The sequence below is a fragment of the Cygnus atratus genome, chromosome 1 (genome assembly GCF_013377495.2).
Source record: "Cygnus atratus isolate AKBS03 ecotype Queensland, Australia chromosome 1, CAtr_DNAZoo_HiC_assembly, whole genome shotgun sequence".
Lineage (NCBI taxonomy): Eukaryota > Metazoa > Chordata > Aves > Anseriformes > Anatidae > Cygnus > Cygnus atratus.
The window spans coordinates 126,755,133-126,776,962 of NC_066362.1; the positions used below are offsets into that span (position 1 = coordinate 126,755,133).

The 21,830-nt window shown below is 37.6% G+C and overlaps 1 protein-coding gene across 1 annotated transcript in view; it reads left to right on the forward strand.

Moving 5' to 3' along the window:
* The window catches only part of MAP3K15 (mitogen-activated protein kinase kinase kinase 15), an 86,020-nt gene that overhangs the window by 48,081 nt on the left and 16,109 nt on the right, over window positions 1-21,830 (forward strand). Inside the window, exons 7-18 of the mRNA XM_035542114.1 lie at window positions 4,283-4,453; window positions 5,398-5,510; window positions 7,575-7,734; window positions 8,362-8,512; window positions 8,931-9,038; window positions 10,358-10,407; window positions 12,936-13,031; window positions 14,660-14,747; window positions 18,374-18,507; window positions 19,182-19,309; window positions 20,743-20,873; window positions 21,157-21,262. Of these exons, the coding sequence (XP_035398007.1) occupies window positions 4,283-4,453; window positions 5,398-5,510; window positions 7,575-7,734; window positions 8,362-8,512; window positions 8,931-9,038; window positions 10,358-10,407; window positions 12,936-13,031; window positions 14,660-14,747; window positions 18,374-18,507; window positions 19,182-19,309; window positions 20,743-20,873; window positions 21,157-21,262 (1,436 nt within the window). The remainder of the gene's footprint in view (window positions 1-4,282; window positions 4,454-5,397; window positions 5,511-7,574; window positions 7,735-8,361; window positions 8,513-8,930; window positions 9,039-10,357; window positions 10,408-12,935; window positions 13,032-14,659; window positions 14,748-18,373; window positions 18,508-19,181; window positions 19,310-20,742; window positions 20,874-21,156; window positions 21,263-21,830) is intronic.

The following is a 21,830-nucleotide window of genomic DNA, read 5'->3' on the forward strand; positions in this document are numbered from 1 at the left end:
TTTGGACGGCCATAATCCCTCAGGGTGTATTTCTTTCTAGCTTAGATTCCCATCTGACAGTGGTCAGTAGCAGATATCTAGGGAAGAGTATGGAGACAGAAAATGTATAGTGATAAAATCTCCCAAAATACTCCCACTGCATCCACCAACTTGTGGCTCAGTGACTTCCTGAGACAGCGGCAGTAAATTTTCTGTTTATCGTGTAAATTTGGGAAGGGAAAAGGAGGATAGATTTATATAAAGATTCAGTTTTCTGCAAATTATGAATGATTGCTGGTTTTGTAACCTTTCTCCATTAGTACAAACACAGAGAAAACTTGAACACACTAAAGCAAACCCCAACAAATTACTTTTGAGCTTCCAGCGGGAGAGGCCTAGAGAATCGTGCAGGTAAGGAATGGGGACAGGACTGATTTCCAGAGGGCGTGTTTCTGGTGCTGTTAGCAGTTCACGAGTTTTTAATTTGAAACTTAGTGTCTCAGTAGCCTTAAATATCAATAGCTAAGAAAGATGCTGTGTGTACGATATAAGGAGAGAGCATGAGCACACCCCTGGGCACCCTTAGGACTTCACTGCATGTATATGCAAAGTTGTTTAAGTTGTGTCATATCCCAGAAATGAAGAGGCTAACAAATTGTATGCTGAACACTGCCAATGAAAAACGACTATTTCAAATTAGTACTTAGTCTCTGAAGTGACTGGTGTGTGTCATACCATGAGGAACATATATACTTCAGTGTAAGCTGGCCTGTAACCAAGGAGTTGGGGGCTGCGGTCAGTCCCTGACGCTTCGTCTCCGCTGCTCCTTCTCGGTCCCTCTCTGCCCCTGCTCCCCGTGGGGTCCCTCCCACGGGACGCCGTCCTTCCCGAACTGAGCCTGGGGGGCTGCCCACAGGCAGCAGCTCTTCAAGCACTGCTCCCACATGGCTCCGTACCACAGGCTCCATCCATCCCCCAGGAGCAAACTGCTCCAGCACGGGTCCCCCACGGGCGGCAGCTCCCCCCAGACCCCGTGCTCCTGCGTGGGCTCCTCTCCACGGGCTGCAGCTCCGGCCCAGGGCCTGCTCCTGCGGGGGCTCTCCATGGGCCGCAGCCTCCTCCAGGCCACATCCACCTGCTCCACCGGGGGCTCCTCCACGGGGGGGCTGCAGCGTGGAGATCTGCTCCGTGTGGGACCCATGGGCTGCAGGGGGACAGCCTGCTCCACCAGGGGCCTCTCCACAGGCCGCAGGGGAACTGCTGCTGCGTGCCTGGAGCACCTCCTGCCCTCCTGCTGCACTGACCTGGGGGGCTGCAGGGCTGCTTCTCTCACGTTTTCTCACTCCTCTCTCCCAGCTGATGTTGCACAGTAGTTTTTTTTCCCCTTCCTTAAATCTGCTCTCCCAGAGGCACAACCAACATTGCTTATTGGCTCGGCTCTGGGCAGAGGCAGGTACCTTTTGGAGCAGGCTGAAACTGGCCCTTATCTATCATGAAGCAGCTGCTGGACTCTTCTCACAGAGGCCGCTCCTGCAGCCCCCTGCTAACTAAACCTTGCCATGTAAACCCAATACAAAGATTCAGCTTTTTAGAAAAATCTATTGTTGGGAGATGGTCCCGCTCTGAGCAGGAGATTCTATTAGATGACCTTCAGAAGTCCCTTCCAACCTGCAATTTTGTGATTCACTCTGCCACAATTCTACGTGGGGACTGAGGAGGCTGGGGAAGCTTATCTAAACGATATTGGGCAAATAAAATAGATGCCAGTGCTACAGCCTTGAGAATATATGGTAATTTCTTTTACTGCATTGATAGCATTACAGGCCTGTTTTCAAGACACATTAAAGCAAGTTATAAACTGTCAGACGTGCAGATCCTAAAGTGTGGGGTATGAAATAACAGGCGAAAATTTTTCTTGGTCATGCGTAACAGGTACTGTATGTTATAAAACAGTATATTTTCATGTTGACATATAGAAGTTGCTTGTAGCCTAAATTATGTGACCTTTCTTATTTTTATTTTATTGTATTTATTTATTATTTTATTTTTTCTTTGTTAGTCCTCTCTTTTGGGGATTGCTTTATAGGTTTATAACTGTTCCTAAATCTGTAGGTTTTTGTAATTGGGTTTGTATTGCCCAAGAGTCATCAAATTATGCTGCAGTGAAAAATACCATTTATATAAAAGTGTATAAACCGATTTTTGTTTAATAACATCCTTTGTTATTGTATACTTGTTTAAAATAAATGAAATTTAGCACTGAACAATATATTTTTAATGAAGATTTGCTTTTTACCTTATATGAACCAAATAAATCACAGCATTCCTTACTATGAGATAGACGCCTTTAATTTTGAGGTCTCTAACACACTGTTTCTTTATGTCTTGGTCTCGTGAAATGCTCCTCGTATTTTTTTTTCAGTGTGTGCAGGTTCATCCTTTGATGTCCAAAAGAGTTGATATGTGCACTGTCCTATTTTAATCAATCTTGCTTTATGCATTGTTTTTTGTTGTTGTTTGTTTTGTTTTGTTTTTTTAAAGTTGTTTCAACCAATATAAAACATATCTTAATTTTGTTAATTTAACCTGATTTCACACAGGACAGAGTTGAGTCCATTTGCCTTGTCTTGGAAGCAGTCATTTTTTTCATATGAAAGTGCTGTAAGTTAGGTGCTTGTGCATTTCTTGCTTTTTCATCAAAAGCTTGAGCACATGACATTCTCTGATTGTTATGCATGTGCTTATTGGGAGCTGTTGGACTTATGTTTTAGGGCCCAATTTTATTCTAAGCTTTGTTTACCCAGTTTTCTCTTTATTCATCTTAACAACAATGATACCTGGCTCAGATACTGTGGTTAGTTCAGAAGAGGTTTGTATAAAGCTTGTGACCAGTGCTATGGATTTTACCCCCACACTTTTAAATTTCATTTAATTTCCTGTAAAACTAAAAGAAGATACCAAGTTTCTCCTTGTGTGCTCATTAGAGAAGACCAGTATTAGTTTCAGAACAACAGTCAATCTGAAGAAAATAATGCTCCAAAAATATGCAAGTACTTGATGTGAAAGTTTACTCTATTCCACTGACACTAAAGGCAGGATAAAGCCTGCACAGGTAGCTACAAATCTCTTTAATCTTATTACATGTTCTCTATCACCTAACGTGCACAGCAGCCTGTTTTTGTTGTTGTTGTTTTCCTGCAGATGTGTGGTTATTGGTTTTGTTGCATCAGGTGGTTACCTAAGAAACTGAGACATTTTGCAGTACATATTAATCCTTTCAGGGTCTGCAAATACTAGATTCACCAGAAACTCTTATCTCCTACTGATACTGCTGACAAAGTAATCATAGTACTTGTAAGCCTGTTCCTGAATACCTAGGTAGGGATCAGGAAATTTTAAACAGTTCTGAAAGGGGGTCGGTAAATATTTTAAATCTCTTGAGTGATTAAAAAATGTCTTGGAGAGGCTATTAAGCTCTAAAGCTGTGTTTGCTTTACTCTTGCAAATCAACATTTTTGTTTGTTCTAAGTGACATTTTGCAATAAATAGTGAATTCTAAACTTAAAGACCAACAGGGTAAAGCGAGGTAGAAATTCTCATGTTCTGCTTAATAATAATAAGGAACTGAAATGATATTTAATCACTGTTTTTTTTCTTACTGATGCAATTGATATATATTTGACCAAATACAAGCTTTATGACAGCTGTTTTTCCCCCAATTTTTCTCCAAACTGAAGAATTTTAATTAAGAGATAAATACAAATCAGTTTTGTCCTTTTATTTTTCTTGTAGTTCTAAGTCCCCATATTGACCTCTATCACTCTTTCGTCTGAAGTAGAATTGACCTGGCTTCTTCTGTACTCAGTCAGTATTGTCCAATACTGGTTTTGGATCCTCTGGATTCAATAATACAAATCCTGGTCATAGCTGAATGAGCTGTCAGCCAGACTGCTGCAAATCATCAGCATTTTCAGAAACAATCACTTAAATGAGCATTGTTTCTCACTGGAATATCAGCAGTCTGCCCACTTACACAGGGAAGAATCAAGTGAGATGACAGACTTTTTCATAGAGGAATTCTGAGCTTAAATCAGTTCTTAGGTGATCTAGAAGTAGAGTCCCATGAGAAAAGAATACATTTGTTTTTATCAACGAACCAACACTCAGTGTAAATAAAGTAAAATTTGTATATAGCAATGATGGATGGGCTTATAAGATAGACGGGGATAATATTATTGCGCCATCTTGGAGTTGCTGTTTCAGATCTGAACTCATTTATTTTATTCTTTGTATTTGATTTCAGAAGAAATAATGCAGGTGACAGGGAGAAGGCACTGCAAGTCATGCTTCAAGTCCTGCAGACATGTGATCACCCTGCTCCAGATATGTTTTGCTTATGTGGGAGGATCTACAAGGATATGTTTCTTGATTCTGACTGTAAAGATACCAATAGTCGAGATCATGCCATTGAATGGTAACAGAAAAAAATATATATATTTGTTTAAAAACTTCTTCAGACTCTTATGGTTATGAAAAGCAAAGCTGTATGAATTAGAAGTTCAAATGTTCTTCATTTCCTTGTTTTTAATAGCCCAATTTGAGTAAATGATTTACCAAGCACCAGATATTTGGATACATTTCCTTGCTTCTCTTTATAGACCATCATGAATATAGAGTGATACACCCACCTTTTTTGTTTTCCACCTTGGAGCCCTAGGAAATGCAAAGAACTACTATATATAAAGAACAATATTGATGAACTCTGAATTTTCTTAAGACATGCTCTCACTATCATACTGATTATGTATGTATGTTTATATAATCATACAAACTACTGATGAGTACAAAAAATTGAGCAATGTGGGTATGTATTGTAACTGTAAAAATATGTCTGTCTCTGTTTCTCTCAATTTTTTCCCTTAATCACCTCAACGTGATTAGTGCAATGTGGATGGGCAGTAGTGAATTTACAGACTTCAGATCGATCTCTTGATGCTACATCACCTAGTGGCATGTATTCAGCCTTTGTCAGTTGTATCTCAGTTACCTCTAGTGAATGTAAAGCTTTAAAACAAAGGACTAGGAGCCTTTATGTAAAACTTGCATTAACACTTTTTTTTTGCTTTTCTTATATGAATAATAAAATTATGTTCTACTGCATTTAAGAGTTTTGCAGTAACCAGTTTAAATTTTATTGTCACAAAATTACAGGAGGTGGCAGATAATAATATTAAGCAAGTTTTTCTTTCTCACTTGACAAAGAGCTACTTTGTTCTGACTGCTCTTTGTAAAGCGTCATAGATACTAACTAGCCATAAAGTCCTTCCAGTAAATTAATAGCTTAAAAGAGATATCAAAACTTTGCAGTATTTCTGTTCTATTATGCAGTGAGTTGTGAACTCTGACTTTTCTCTGCAGGTATCGGAAAGGATTTGAACTCCAGTCAACTCTGTATTCTGGAATTAACCTTGCAGTTTTGCTACTTGTTGCAGGACAACAATTTGAAAGCTCGATGGAACTGAGAAAAATAGGTAGGCATGCAAACACACTGCCACAGGCATGTTTTCTGATCCTCTCCCTATGAAGAAAACAAAATGTTTACAGAGATGGGTTGCATAGGTAGAAATGTGGTTCAGACTTTTTCGTGGCAGGTCCTGAGTGGCAGCCTAAAACACAGGGATCTCGAAGGACCATATTTTTCCTTGTTGCCTTGGAGCAGCTTTCTAGTGACTAAGCCCACCTGAAGGGCTCCAGAGATGGGAGGGGAACAAGGAATGACAGACTTCAGCACCATCTGTAAACTGCCTCTCCAGCACCTCAGAGATTATCCCATTGCAGGGCCAACAGGGGACAAAGAGAGGAAGTAGCACAGTGTGGTCCAGCTCTCCTCAGGGATGCCAGGGAAGAATCCATGGGGTATCTGGTGTCCCTGAACTGAGAGATCCAATGGAAGTGTCGCACGGAAAGATCCACTGGGACATTGACTAGTTGTTAGTAACTAGCTGACAATAACCATGTGCATGCTATCTTAAACCCACCACTATAGGTTTATAAAGGCACCATATGATAGAAACAAATATATAGTTCTTCCTAGAAAAATAATAATTGAAAATTGTATTTGGTACAGATCCTGTCTGAAATGCATACGTGAGTCTCAAAGGTGAAGAATGCAAAGGTGGCTTTTTTCCCATTTCCCATTCCCATGTCCTTTCTCTGGGGTTGCACATGCATAAGCCTCTAGCCATTGATCTCTTTCTGCAGATGTAGGCCTTGAGGACAGACTTGCACAGCTTACACTAAGAATCAGGAGGCAGATAGCTGTGGTGCTTCTACCTAGTTGGGCAGCTGAACTCCCACCACAGCCTCTCTCACTCCCCCTCCTCAAAACGAAAGGGGGAGAAAATGTGACAAAAAGGGCTCAAGGTTTGAGATATGGACAAGGAGATCACAATTATCATGGTGGGCAAAACAGATTCAGCATACAGATATTAGTGTAATTTATTACCTATTACTAACTAGCTAGAGCACTAAAAAACTGAAAGCAAACTAAAACCAACTTCGCCTCCATCCACCCTCTTCTACGTCCTTCCCCTGAGCGGTGCAGGGGAACGGGGAATGGGGGCTGCGGTCAGTCCCTGACGCTTCATCTCCACCGCTCCTTCACGGTCACTCTCTGCCCCTGCTCCACATGGGGTCCCTCCCACGGGATGCCGTCCTTCCCGAACTGAGCCTGTGGGGGCTGCCCACGGGGTCCATCCATCCCCCAGGAGCAAACTGCTCCAGCACGGGTCCCCCACGGGCGGCAGCTCCCCCCAGACCCCCTGCTCCTGCGTGGGCTCCTCTCCACGGGCTGCAGCTCCGGCCCAGGGCCTGCTCCTGTGGGGGCTCTCCATGGGCCGCAGCCTCCTCCAGGCCACATCCACCTGCTCCAGCGGGGGCTCCTCCACGGGCTGCAGCGTGGAGATCTGCTCCGTGTGGGACCCATGGGCTGCAGGGGGACAGCCTGCTCCACCAGGGGCCTCTCCACAGGCCGCAGGGAAACTGCTGCTGTGTGCCTGGAGCACCTCCTGCCCTCCTGCTGCACTGACCTGGGGGGCTGCATGGCTGCTTCTCACTCCTCTCTCCCAGCTGCTTTTGCACAGCAGTTTTTCCCTTTTCTTAAATCTGCTCTCCCGAGGCACAACCAACATCACATATTGGCTTGGCTCTGGGCAGAGGCAGGTACCTTTTGGAGCTAGCTGAAGCTGGCTCTGATCTGACATGGGGCAGCTGCTGGACTCTTCTCACAGAGGCCACCCCTGCAGAACCCCTGCGACCAAAACCTTGCCACGTAAGCCCAATACAACAGCACAACAGATATTTTGGCACCATGTGTGGTGGGAATTCTGGCTGTTTGAGCCATATTGGGGATGTTATTTTCAGGCCTAGCATCTGTATTGAGCAATATTAAGTGGTGGACCCTTGTACCTCTTTATCACTAATGCTGAATCACTAATCACTATTTTTATCACTATTGCTGAAGTCTTATTAGGCTTTTACTGAAAAATTTATCAGTATTTTACTGATAGAAGAATGTTTTAATTGAAATTTTACAGGTGTACGATTAAACAGTTTACTGGGAAGAAAAGGAAGCCTAGAAAAAATGAACAATTACTGGGACGTGGGACAGTTCTTCAGTGTGAGCATGCTGGCTAATGATGTTAGTAAAGCAGTACAAGCAGCAGAGAAACTTTTTAAGCTGAAACCTCCAGTATGGTATGTAGTAGAAGACTGTAGTGCAAGTACCCAACTCTGGGAAATACACTAAGTAAAACTGTTTTGTAGACACTTGGATAACTTAACTGGATTTTTCCATCTTGGATTTTTTGTGACTCTCACTTCATACTCTGTTCTTTTATTCCGGGAAAGAAAGTATGAGGAAGGGAAATTGTAAGAAATTAACTTACCTATCATTGTTGGCTTTAGATCTCATTCAAGTGTGTTTTATAGGAAAGAACTTAGAAATTAGTGATGATTCCTTGTTAAACAATTCTTTTCAATTTAGATAGCTGTTGTTCTGTCCTCCGCCATCTTCTAGCTCATAATATCTTGTCTAACCACCATGTAACTACTCATGTAGCTGTACCTTTTTGCAATAAGATGTTGTTCGTGAATGTCCAAGTGAGTTTATGCCTCAAGTTTTAGACTAAATTAGCTATTCTTCCAGAAATATGTAAAAATCAGCACAAACATTTCCATCATGGTAGCTTTTAGAGTACATTTAATTTTGCTTTGGATTATATTTGAAGTTACTTTTTTCATTGTGTAAGCCAGTTAAGTGTTTTTAGAATCTAGCTGAATTCTGTTTTCTCTCTGTTAACTCACTAATTCAATACATTCTAGGTACTTGAAATCATTAGTTCAGAATCTGATGTTAATTCAGCGTTTCAAGAAACTCACCATAGAACATTCTCCTAGACAAGAAAGATTGACTTTCTGGCTAGATATAATTTTCGAGGCAACGAAAGAAACAACTAATGGACTGAGATTTCCAGTAAGATGTTATGTCCAAACAAATTTCTTTGTCTTATGTTTCTGGTTAGGATATAACCAGAATTGGAAGACTCTAAACACAATACTTACATGCTTAGCTGTCTATTATTTCATTACATGAACCGAACTCCTATATTCAGTTAATCTTTACTTTTTTAAAAACATTTAACCGACCACCCTAAAATGATTCTAAGAAATACTTCAAAGTCTCCTAACATAAATAATTATCATACTGTTTGGTTGTACACAGGAACACAATCTTTTCCTGCCATGCCTTGTCTTTTTCATTCCCCCTGGAATTTTTTTAGGCCTTACTTTGTGGTTACCCATTGTCTATACCAGAGCATTAGTTTTGTTTCTAAATATGCTGTCATGTACTAGCTACTGTTTTATTAAGAAAAAATGTTCTCTCTCTCCAGGTTTTGGTGATAGAACCAACTAAAGTCTACCAGCCTGCATATGTTTCAATCAACAATGAAGCGGATGAAAGATCTCTTTCTTTGTGGCATGTCTCTCCCACTGAAATGGTAAAACTACCAGCAGATGCATTTCATGTATTCTGATTCATTGCGATTAAGTCACTTTTTCACATGTAGATTTTTGGAGCGCTTTACAGTCATTTAAAGTTTGCTATGTTTCTGTGAAACACAAGTCTCGATTTCTCTCTTGTGTCGATGTGAAAATTGACTTTTCACAAGGAAAACAAAAGGAAGGTACTAGGATTAGAACTCAGGTGCTTTTGACCTGTGTCACTTATCTTGTCTGTAGCTCTTAGAAGTGCTTGGGTTATTTGTTTTTCTCATATTTCTCGTTAGAATCATGTGTTTTTATTAAAATGCAGCTCAAAGCTAGATAAAAAGTGAAGATAAAGACCAGTATTGTGTTGATTTTTTAAAGATTTTTTTAGAGTTTTCAAAGTTTCTACAGTTATAATATTAGAAACTGGAAAAATGGTAGCCTAGGACAAATAAATATCAAGAGATTAAATATTTGGTGTCTTGGATTATTGGAGATTACGAGATTAGGAAAGGAGTATGAACAGTATAATCTCTTAAGAATGTGAAATAATTTCAGTTCCACATTGGAATGTATTTGACCACCCCTTAATGTCAGAACAATGTAGGTGGAGGATAGACTAAAAATGTAGAGAGACAAAGCGTGGAAGAGAGGCATGTTAGAGCAACAGACAATCGTATAGTTACCAGGATCTGTGAATAGTCTTTTCAAGAACAATGTACCACTTACTGCTTTGAGTGAATGTAACGGCGTAACTATGCTTTGTGGAACAAATTCTTGGTCTATATTTGGTGATGCTAAATATAACACAGCTACTAACTGGAGATTTATGGAGGGCTATATTCCTAGGCATAAATTGTCCTTCCTTTGTTTTGCTTCCTGCGTACTCCCTGAGCCATAGCTGTTGGCTCAATACCTCTTAGGAAGAAGTATTAAGCTTCCTTTCCCTTTAAGCCTGGATAAGAGTAGTGCATAGTCTGCTTTACATGAAAAAATGATGGTTTGAGTCAAAACATAATGTTTGGTAAATTGTACTTCAAACTTTGTTATTCAAATTTAATTTTGCACGAGGGAATTTTCCCTTTACTTTCATCCTTCTCTGTTTGTATTCATTTTTCTTCAAAAAAGGGAAACAGTGACATATGGTCTTTCTCTGACCTATATATCAATCTCATGTGCAAGTTGAAGAAAAGAAAAAAGGAAGGAAGGAAGAAAGAATGGAAGAGATATGCTAGAAAAACTTTATTTTGTTCATCATGCTATGATTTTGTTTTCAACAGTAAGGTTAAACAGTGTCTGTATTAATCTGATACAGCTTTGTTCTTCACAGAAACAGATTCATGAATGGAATTTTACAGCTTCTTCCATAAGGGGAATAAGGTTGGTATGCCTGAAAACAGTTAAGTGTTTTGTTTGTTTGTTTTTAATGTATGTTTTATGTTTTCCTTAAGTGGGAAATCTGAATTCTGCCTTACATCTCTGCTTTGCATTACCTGGTATAAAAGCTTCTTCTGTCCATCCTGGCTTGAAATGGCAACAGAGAAGAGTTTGCCTTTTCATGCATGGTCAGAGCTGTATGTTTCTCATAAGAATACTCATCTAACTTGTGTCTATGTATTTTCTTGTAGAGTTCCTATTTTCAATTATGTAGCTGCTTTTTTAAACTTGAGCTAAGCTTTTATATATTTTCAAAGTTGGGCTACTTTGCTGCCAGAAAAATGAGAGTGAACCAGGAAAGAAAACAAAATGAAACCCACCTGGACAGCCTGGCAGTGTCTATGGTGTTCTTGCTCTCTGTATTTTGCAGGCTGTAGCACAGAACCAGAGAAACTAAGCACAGGGAACATGAGATGGGCCTTTGCCTTCTGCTTGAATTTGTGAGTCACTATATTGGTAGGTCAGTCCTTCCCAGGGACATAAATAGCTCTTGGCTTGGTCCACTTATGTAAGTGCATAAACTTAAGTGCTTGAAAAACTTGATGATTGAAATACAAGCATAAATTTACATACCTAATGAGTTATGTAGTTCTCAAAGCAGAGTTTTTCTGGGCCTCGGTTTTGACAATAAACACCTAAATTTTAAGTCCCAAGTTTGTCTTCTGTGAACTTGAATAATGTTCTTAAGCAAATAAGCTCAGTGAAAAAAAATCTGAATATGTTGAGTGGTAATTGCTATGAAAGACTGTAACAGTGGATTTGGACATAGAAGCAAATACTGAAGGTATGGTAGAATCTAAGAGCAGTTTTTGGTTTCAATGAGTCCAACGTGATGTTTTATTTTGTTACTGCAATGCAGTGTGAGCGGATGTGAAGTTACCATCATTAAAGACTGTGGAGCTGACTGAGCATAACTCAGCATAACATTTCTGAAACACATTAATCACCTTCAGTCAACACATCGCACATATTAATCATGTCTGAGAAAGATAACTACTAATTAAATGGGAGACAAGCAATTCATTTGCTTTGATTCTTAATCACTGCTGGGGATTACAAAGTTTAAAGAAGCAATCTTTTTATATTTAGTGGATCTCAAAGTTTGCTTAGTATATGACAGCTTGCAATTGTAATAATTTTGAAATTGCATTTATTTTAGTAAAAAAAAAAAAAGTTTGCGGTTTTGATTAACTTATACTCTGTCTAAACCCTGATGTTGTATTTATGCTACCCAGTTCATCTTATATACTGCACGTATAACACTTTATAATACATTATACAGTATTATACAGTATAATACATAATATAGTATTTAGTTACTGTCTTATCTATCCTCTATTTGCTTACGGAAGGATCATCTTGTTTTGCGATTTAGTTCTCAGACCAGATATGTGCTAATATGCCTTGCTAGACTAGGAATTGCTGTATCAGAACCAAGATACAGAATGACATAGTATATTTTCAAATATTTCTGAAAAAAAAATCTTCTGGTAAAATTCTAATTTTTTGGAACAAGTCATTGTAACCCCAAACAATGCTACAGCAAATTGGTCTTACAACATTATGCACCTTTACTATAGTCTATTGTCATGTATTTTAACTGGCTTAACACAGGCTATAAGCAAGATCTGAAAGAGTTTGACTAGTCAGATCAGGAAAGAATCACAATGATTTTATTCATTTTATGCACAAAAATAATGACAGTACCTTGGCAATCATAACTTGGCATTTATGCAGAATGATACTGAAGTGTTTGGAATTATAAGAGGTTCATTCCTAGATTTATTTTCATATTGATATTATGTTTTATGGCCTCTTCGCTTTTAGCTTCAATGCATTTAGATGGGCTAGATATAACACTAGAAAGACACAATATGCAATAAATAATCACTTTGTCAGAATTATTGCTACAGTTTGGAGTAAATATTAGTCATCCTGAAACTTGTTTCTTACCATTAAGGCAATAAGAATATATAATGTGAACGATCTGCTACACTGTAAGTAGTTTGCAGTTCAGTCTTACTGTAAGAGTAATGGAAGTATAAAAATATGAAATATTTGTCAAGCTTAAAAGAAAGGCTTTCCTGATAGCTGGATTGGTGTCAAAGCACTTCACTTTACATAGAGGTATAGGAAAATACCAAGAAATCCGACGGAACTGGGGAGGAGAACAAGAAAACAAACCTGAAAACACTTCAGATATATCCGTATTTTACCAAAATAAGCAGTAGCTAAGTTATTCATCAAACTGTGTGTAGGAATTTAGTCTTTAGGATATACGATAAACTCAGAGTGTCTAAATGTAGTGAAAACAAATATAATTGCAAACAGTCCCTCTGAAGTCATGAACTATGAAAAAGATGTCTGTTAAGAGTTCTTAATAAAAACAAACAAACAAAAACTTTCTCCTTGCTCTGTTTCTTCTAATGGTTACATCCAAAATAATCTTTTCTTAATGTTAATTTTTACAGTATTTCCAAGTTTGATGAACGATGTTGTTTTCTTTATGTCCATGACAACTCTGATGATTTTCAAATCTACTTTTCTACAGAAAACCAATGCAGTAGGTGAGTTCCATTTGTGTGGGTATTGCATGCAAAGTCTGTCCTGAATATAATTAGTTTAGTAAAGGATGAAAGCTGACAATTTTGCTTGAGAAAATAATTATTTTTTCTTTTACTTTCTTAATTTATTTTTTCTTGATTAAAAATCAATGAACTAAATTCAGTGATATATAAGATGATGAGAGCAGTGCCCCATTACACTTGTCAGCTGGTTCTGGTCAGTTTAAGTTAAAGTAGCTTATTCTGTTTTATAGCTATTATCCATTTTTTCTTTCTCTTGGCCATGTCACGTAAGGCACCACATTGATTTAGGTCCCCTTATGTACCTGTTCAGTTTGATTTAGCTAAGAACAACTAGATGTACTGGAAATTCTAGCTTGTGTTGTATCATGGGTACCTGTTATGGTTTGCCATGTATTCAGATATTTTTTGATATTCAGATATTCTCTGATAATCATTATGTTGTCTCTGAACAGTAGGGCATACTAACTGAATTTCAGACCTAAATCTTTACAGACCAGATTCTATCTGGGGACAGATATTTGGCATGTGGGCCTTCTGAATGAAGTACAAGTAATTTGTTAATACCCAGTATTTGGGGACGGATTGTATATTTACTTTTCTTGAAATAATTATTGTTTATGTATTACACAGAGCAAACTAAGATTAAAGAAAATCATTGGCTCTATGAAGTGCAGTGCTTAAAAGATAGGAAATACCAACATTATTTTTACCTGTTCATTAATTTGGCATCACAATTTGTCTTGTGAAGCATTGTCACTTTATTTTATGCCTTTTTAAGTGCACAACAGGAGTCTGTTCCAGAAATGTGTCTCTGTTAGTCAATGAAACAGCCGTTATGAATGTCTTATAGTCATTTTTAACGATTTCTAACCATTTGTTATGGAATTTGGAAAACAAAACAAGAGTTAGCAGTTCACACAAGGGACTACTGGAAAATGTGGTCTTGTACTTAAGGTTTTCCATCCCAGAGAACTAGATGAAATCGGTTAAAATTCTGTTTTTCAAAATATGTTACTTGCTTTGTGTTGTTGTCTTTCTAGATGGCTGTCTAGAATGACCAAATCTGATTTTCAGAAATAGTATGGAAAGGCACTTGCAACCAAAGTCCATGGAAACATTTAAATTAAACTGAAAGTAATAGAATTCTCATCACAACCCAGAGAACCACCAAATGTAATGTCATGAATGCACTACTGCACTGAATCAGTGAAAATCAATACTTAATTTTTGAGTATCTTAACTTTTTCCCTAATTACATTTGTAAAGACAAGGCCATATTAAGCACCTTCCATGAAAGTGTACAGCAAAAATATTTGAGTTGGATCTACCAAGATTTTAATATGCAATTACGATAAAAAAAATGGTTTTGATGTATCAAATAAAATAATTGTATAAATAATTAAGCTTTTCAAAGGGTACTTGATGTTCTTTCTCATTTTAAGTAGGATAAGTATGGCAAAAGTAAATAATGAAGGAAGCCCATGTCTGAATACGCTATTCAGTGTGTTTGTTTGCTTACATGTAAAGACCACCTTGTGAAGAATCCATTTAATCTCTTCCTGAAAGGATATTTTTCTTTGATCCTGTGCTATTTATTGCTCTTTTAGATTCTGTGGGTTGGTGAAGGAAATTTTGTCTGATGCAGTTGGCAGTACTTTAGAACTAGAAGGGGAAATAGATGGAGACACATTGGAGGTATGTCAAAAATAAAAGATCTAATAACTTTGAGACATTTTCTCCATTTTCCATGTACTTTCATATCGGTATACTGGAAAAATAATAAATAAAATTTAAATTCCTTAATTACATATGAAATTTCAACTCTTACAAAACTGTATACAAGAGTTGCATTCATGTGAAAAAAACACTTGTTTTTAATGAAATGAGTATTTCTTCAAATGAATGTAATTACATTAGCGCTGTAAACTATAAATCCCAGCAGAAGTGTGTTACTGATCTTGTATTTACGCTGCAAACAATCTATGGATAAGAATCATCTGATATCAGCTGGCTCAAGTGGATAAAAAAGATACAAAATGAAATAAATTCAAGGAGAAGACATTTAGCAAAGGCACTTTGGTTTTTCTGGCCAGTATCTGTTGCTATTACAACTCCAGGTAAGTTCATTTGACAGACTTTTTCTGTCACAGTGATTTGAGATATTTAGGATTAGATTCATCCATTGTGCTTTTGATTTATCACTGAAACATACATGCTAGGAACCTAGTCGATGTAGCCTTTCTTTATAATCATTACAGAGAAGAAAAGCTTGGAAAGGATTATTTAGCTTTTAGGTAGGCTCAGGTTACGGTAGGTGAATCTTCCTAAGACAAACTTTTCACCTCCATGCAAATGTTTACATCTATAGCAGCAATTACTCTGTGCTTCTGTTTGTACTGAACTCTGAAAACCCACAACAAAAAGTAGGTTGTACCTTTTATTTGCGGTCAAGCAAATGAAGTCAATCCAACTGATGAGTGTAAAACCCTGCTGTGGTTTGTTTGAACTGGGTATCTTTCTGACTGTCCCATTCCAGCAATACTGTTTTGTTTACAATTCAGAGCCTTTACAATGGTACAATAGTACCTGAGGCTTCAGAAGAGGATCAAGAAAGCTGATGGCCCTCTACTGTACTGTTGAATATTATTACATACTGTGGAGAAAAAGAGTTTTTGCACTAAAATTTATGCATAATGATCAGAGAGTTCTCTCAAGTGAAAAGGACAAGACACACACATCTGTTAAGTCCAGCTTAATACATACATCTGTGGATCAGATACATACATTATATAGGATCAGAAAGAGTATAATCTATAGCTGCAGATTTTACATTACATAGTTGTGAACTTAGTTTATAGTAGGAAAGCCTCCAAACACCACGATCTATTTAGCTGTATAACAGCTTCTCATAGGAAGGGAGTTCACTATGTCTTGAGTCTTAAAAACTGAACTGGGAAAAGCACTTGTGAATGTGCACCAGGAGGCAATCCTGCATCAATCAATGACATATGGAGAAATGACCAGAGAAATTAATTTTAGATCCTTAAGATCCTTAGGATCCTTTAGATCCTGAATCATTTTAAATATCTTGATGTTTTCAGAATTATCACCTTGTTCTTACTATCTTAGGTCAGGAAATTATGACAGAAATCAAGGTATGCAGGGGAGGGTTAATTTGTTAAGCTTAAGACTCCTAATGCCTTTCTGCAACCTGAGATCTTACTTTTAAAAAGATACCACATGGAAAATGCAGCTTTGTATGTTCTTGGTGGTCTTGACAAGCACAAAGAAATGAGAAATTCTTACCATTATTAAAACAGCTGTTAGTATTTGAGGAAGGGGAAAAATAACCTTGAGCACAATTTGGGGGAAGAAAACCTGATTTCAGTTAAAATTCCTGTGAAAATGTTGTCCCAAGGGGATGTATATTTTAGATTGCAGTGTTCTTTGAAAGCAACTACAGTTTAGTTCTACAAATAAAAAGGATTGGTAAGGTGAGTGTGTTTGGCAGTTCTTTCTACCTTAGGATGTTTGTTTCTGCATGTTGAGATTGAAGAAGATCACTTTCAGAGTCCCTGCTATACCCCAAATTGGATATGCTAGAGATCAGACTGTCCTGCGGTTCATGTTCATACAGAAAGTCAGCTATAAACACTTGTTTGCTCCCACCTCATGCTTGAATTGCACATCCAGGGCTTCACATATTCAGACCTTTGGCAATGAGCAATGATTTGTTCAAATTTTGTTTGTGGCTGTTGAAGAGGAGGCAAATGTCAAATGACATCTAATATATATAGTCTATTAAAATGTCTGCCAACTAGCATGGAACTATAAATCTCAATAATTTTCATCTATCATGGGACCCAGATTAGAGAACATAGGTTTCTCCACAGTAATTATAGAGTTGGCTTTGGATTAGTCTGTTGCAGATAGGATTGCTGTCAATCTTAAATTCTGCAATGTGACTGCTGTCTTTTTTCTGCACAGTTTTATGTCATATGATAGCTGTGAAGGATGGATATGCTACTACCAAAGAACCTGACAAATTTTACATATGGTGTTTTGGGTCAGTTGTGCCTATCATACACCAAGATTATGTTATGAACCATGAAGTGCTGAAACACGGAAAATGGAACTGTGCTAAAGCTATGCTGACTTAATTTTAGTTCCAATGAACAGAGTATGTTGTTAGGATAAATGACAGACAGTTTTTCTTTAGCTCCTTCCAGACAGTGGCCTGAAACATACCACCTTTTCTGAGAAGAGAGAGGGAATTTCAGTGACTCAAGGATTTTTTTTTTATTATTAATTGCAATTAATTAATTAATTGCAATTAATTAATTGCAATACCAGAACTGCAAAGTAGATTGGGAAGGTGCTTCACAGAATCACGGGATGGCTTTGGCAGAGACCTCTGGGCTCACCTGCTCCAAGCCCTGCCCAAGCAGGGACATCCAGAGCAGGCTGCCCAGGCCCATGCCCAGGTGGCTTTTGAAGATCTCCAAGGAGGGAGACCCCACAGCCTCTTTGTCACTCACACAGTAAAAAAAAGTGTTTCCTTCACTTCAAGGTATTAGATCTCAAGGTTACCTTCTGTATGAGATAGTATTATTGCAGGAAGCAGAAAAAGTAGTTATGGGTAGAAATATCAATAGGCCATTTAAAAAGATTTTTTGATAGGGAACTCACATACAGCCACAGAAAATAATATGCAGTTTTCCTATATGGGTCATCCTTCTGGACTTGGGAAGATAGAAAAGGTCTGTGGAAACCGTAGTATTTAATTACCCTTTCAGGAGGTGGGCCTTTTTTTTTTTTTTTGGTCTTTTTTCCTTTTGGAGAAAAGATCATAATTAGGAGAGTATCAGAAATGAATTTTGCTGTAGCTAAGCTCAAATGAGTATATAGGGTCTTAGAACAGTGTCCATCGAAATTGGCATAATGAGAATGTCAATTTTATTTTTTAACCGTAGATTTCATACATATGTTCCATACATTTACATATTCTGAGGGCTCTGTCAGCAGTTCTCAGATATGACATCTGAACTGTCTTTTGACGGCATTGTTTTATTGAATTTTGTTTACAGCTGTGTTCCTTGTTTGGGTGAATGCACTTGGAATTTGGTTAGGGAAGATTGTTTTATAAAGGAAGTAATGTGGAAATTTTGGAAGTTGTATAATGCAGCAGGCTGGTGGGTAACCTACTTACTACAACTGTACTGCACTGTACTCAGAGTAGTACATAACTGTTAAAGCTCTCCGTAATCTTACATTATTGATTAAAATTTGTGTACTGCTTTGTTTATCTTTTCTGCTTGCAGTATGAATATGATTATGATGAGAATGGTGACAGGGTAGTTCTAGGAAAAGGTACTTATGGAATAGTCTATGCTGGAAGAGACCTTAGCAATCAAGTCCGAATAGCCATCAAAGAAATACCTGAGAGAGACAGCAGGTAAGAGCAAGCGAATTGTTACATATACACATTGCTAACAAAATTGTAGTTGTTTGCTGAAAACTTTGTTCTTCATAACAAGTATTTCTACGTGGTTAGTTTATAATATCCCAGAAAACTAACGTGCAATTTTTATTTCCTTCTAGTATTCAACAGTACCCTTGTGAGAATGACGACTTTCAGTTGTTCAGAAAAGAGTTTATAAATGTGTGTATATATATTTGTATATACGTATATATAATGTATGTATAAAAATGATAGTTTGATAAGATTATATTTATCATAAATCCTAGAAAAAATAATAATTCATTTTTAAAGTTGCAGTTGTATCTCATTTGTACTGTTTTCAGGGAGGAGGAGAATGATAAAAGGACTTTCCAAGGCAGAGATGGTACCACAGAATGATGCAGAAGAGAGGCATGTGTAAATACATTCTTTGAGGGCATGTTTCTCCTCCTAGGTTCATATGAGATCCACCTCTGTACTCCTGAGCAGGCAGAGAGTCACACTGCATTTTGAATGTCATGGACGTTTACTGAGAATTGCATCAATACCCCTAAAATCCATTGTTTGCAAAAGAGCATTTAAGCGTAGCCTAGAACCATTTCTCACATCATGAGTTACTCCTTGTTTTATATGTGTGTGTTATTTTTTTGTTTGTTTGTTTTCAATAGATATTCTCAACCTCTTCATGAAGAGATAGCGCTGCATAAATATTTAAAGCATCGGAACATTGTCCAGTATCTTGGATCTGTTTCAGAAGATAGTTACATTAAGATTTTTATGGAGCAGGTGCCAGGAGGTCTGTATCATTCTGAGCTTAGTCTCTCAAAGAAACCAAAAACAGTTGGGATGCTAAACTTAGTGGAAGCCAAAATGTGCACTTAATGTGTTTGTGCACTGTGTTTGGCTTTTCTATTGAGATGTTAACTACCAGTGGCGTTCTTTGAATGTAAAGAAGAGATTTGAAGCATACAAATCCAAGTACGCTCTCCCCCTCCTGTAATATTAAAAATCTAGAGAAGGGTCATTAAAAGAAAGTCATTTCATGTTTGGTGTCCAATACGCTTATGATAAAATAGTGACATTTAAGCTGTACATTCCTTTTAGCCAGGACACCTAAATGATAAATTGAACTTTTAAGATAGCTTTCTGTTGAGCAGTAATTCTGATTGAGCAAACTGAATATTATTTTCTACTTGCTGCATCCAAACACTGCTTTTTCTTAGACAAATTAGAGATAAGTGGTATGCTTCCATTGCTCATAAATTCCAGTTTTGTTCCACAAGCCTTTTCTACATTTTTAGATGTGAAGTCCCTCTACATCCTCCCGAGGTTATTCTCCCATCTCCCTTTTGCTATTTGCTGTTCAATGTCAAGTATATGTCAGGATGAGTGTTTAAATTCTTGTAAGAATGTAATTTGCAAAATTAAAACATAAATAAGAAAAACAGGGAAAAAAAAATCAGGCTTTCTATGGAAGATCCAGACACAAATGTTCGAAGTGTAAATAAATTTATCTGGGGCATTCAGGATGGGAAGTTCTTTGTTTTTTTTGAAATCTTGTGGCCTTCTCACCTAAAAGCTTTGATTTTTTTTTTCTGTTTAGCTGAGACACTTTGACATGTATGACATGCTGATACGACGAGCTTAAATCAACACGTAGACTTGTTTTTCTACACTTGTTAAAAATATCAGCTGCTGCTGTTTATCTACCTTTTTCCCCTGCCCTATTAATATATGCACAGTGGAGTGTGCTGTGATTAGTTGCTAATGTCAGGATATTATTGAACTAATTCTGTTATTTTGAACTCTGCAACCAGTCTTAAAAAGAAACCAGATGTTCAGATTATGCAAGATTCTTTCAGCAAACTTAAGTTTAGAGAGCTGTTGGTGAAGACTTAAAAATCCCTTTATCTGAGTTTTTCTGGCACGAAGTAGACCACTGCACTTAGTTTAATATGGACAGAAGTAGAAAGACTGTTTATTTTGCTTCACAATTAAACTTATTTAAAGTTATTTAAGAAAATATTAGATACGTTACAGGTACAGGAATTGTAGATGACCTGTCTCTTTCTCTGAATGTCCATTAGTTGGTTGTTTTGAGGAACATTCTTTCCTGTCTTAAATATTTTCAGAAGTTAGTGCTTAAATTAAGCTTAATCTGGCCTAAAATGTTTAATATTAATCTTGGGGTTTTGCTATCTTACTATGCTTTCTTCTTAAATCATGTAGGCAGCCTCTCGGCTCTCCTGAGATCTAAGTGGGGCCCAATGAAAGAACCCACAATTAAATTTTACACCAAGCAGATTCTGGAAGGCCTTAAGTATCTCCATGAGAACCAGATTGTACACAGAGATATAAAGGTAAATTTTCTTCTGTCGTTTGCTCTTCATTTTATTTATTTCAGTTAGTTTTACTCTAAGCTGAAGTAGAATTGCTGATAGGATTTCATGGAAGCTTAAAAGAAAAGAATAAAACAACCCCTTCTCCCTGGTGCTCCTGGAAAATTCCTTTGCAGAAAGGTATATTACAAAGATAACCACAAACCTGTAGGAGTATTTAGATTTCGATTTGGAATCTGTACTCAGGTGTCTCACCCAACCCGTCCACCCACGCCCTCTTCTCTCTCTCTCATCCAAACCACAGGGGGACAATGTTCTGGTGAACACCTATAGTGGCGTGGTAAAGATCTCTGATTTTGGTACTTCCAAACGACTGGCAGGAATCAATCCATGCACTGAAACATTTACAGGTAAGACTGGTTGAACAGAGTTTGTAAGGGTGTTTTTAGTAGAGATCCTTCCTTAGGATCTAGGTCTGGATCCAGGATAGCTTTGGAGTTAGAGCCAAGACACTCTTTGGATTCGTGGTGAAAATAGGATTAGGTCTCTTTATTTTCAGGGAAAAGTGAGTGGAAGGGTGACCACCACAAACACAGTCTTTCTTTCTTCTTTATTAATGTTACTTAGTTCCTTTTATTTATTAATTTTAATAAATTACTTGAATGTGATGTGGTAATAGTGCTTATTCTAAGTGTTTTTCATGCAGTAGCAGTTGATCTGTTGCAGTTACATCAGTAAATACTGGAGTTAAAGCAACTTTTTCATTTAATAATCCTCATAGCAGTAACTCATGCATGCACACTTTTTTTTTTTAAAGCGTGTCTAAATGTGTAGCAAACCAAACACAAGCTTCCAAATACTTTCAGTTTTGAGATATTAAATTTAAAACCCAGCCAACTGGCTAACATGGTGTTATCACCAGGAAAAAGCCGTTTAGATGAAAATAGTAGGCAGACATATTAGAGAAAAGTTTCCTTA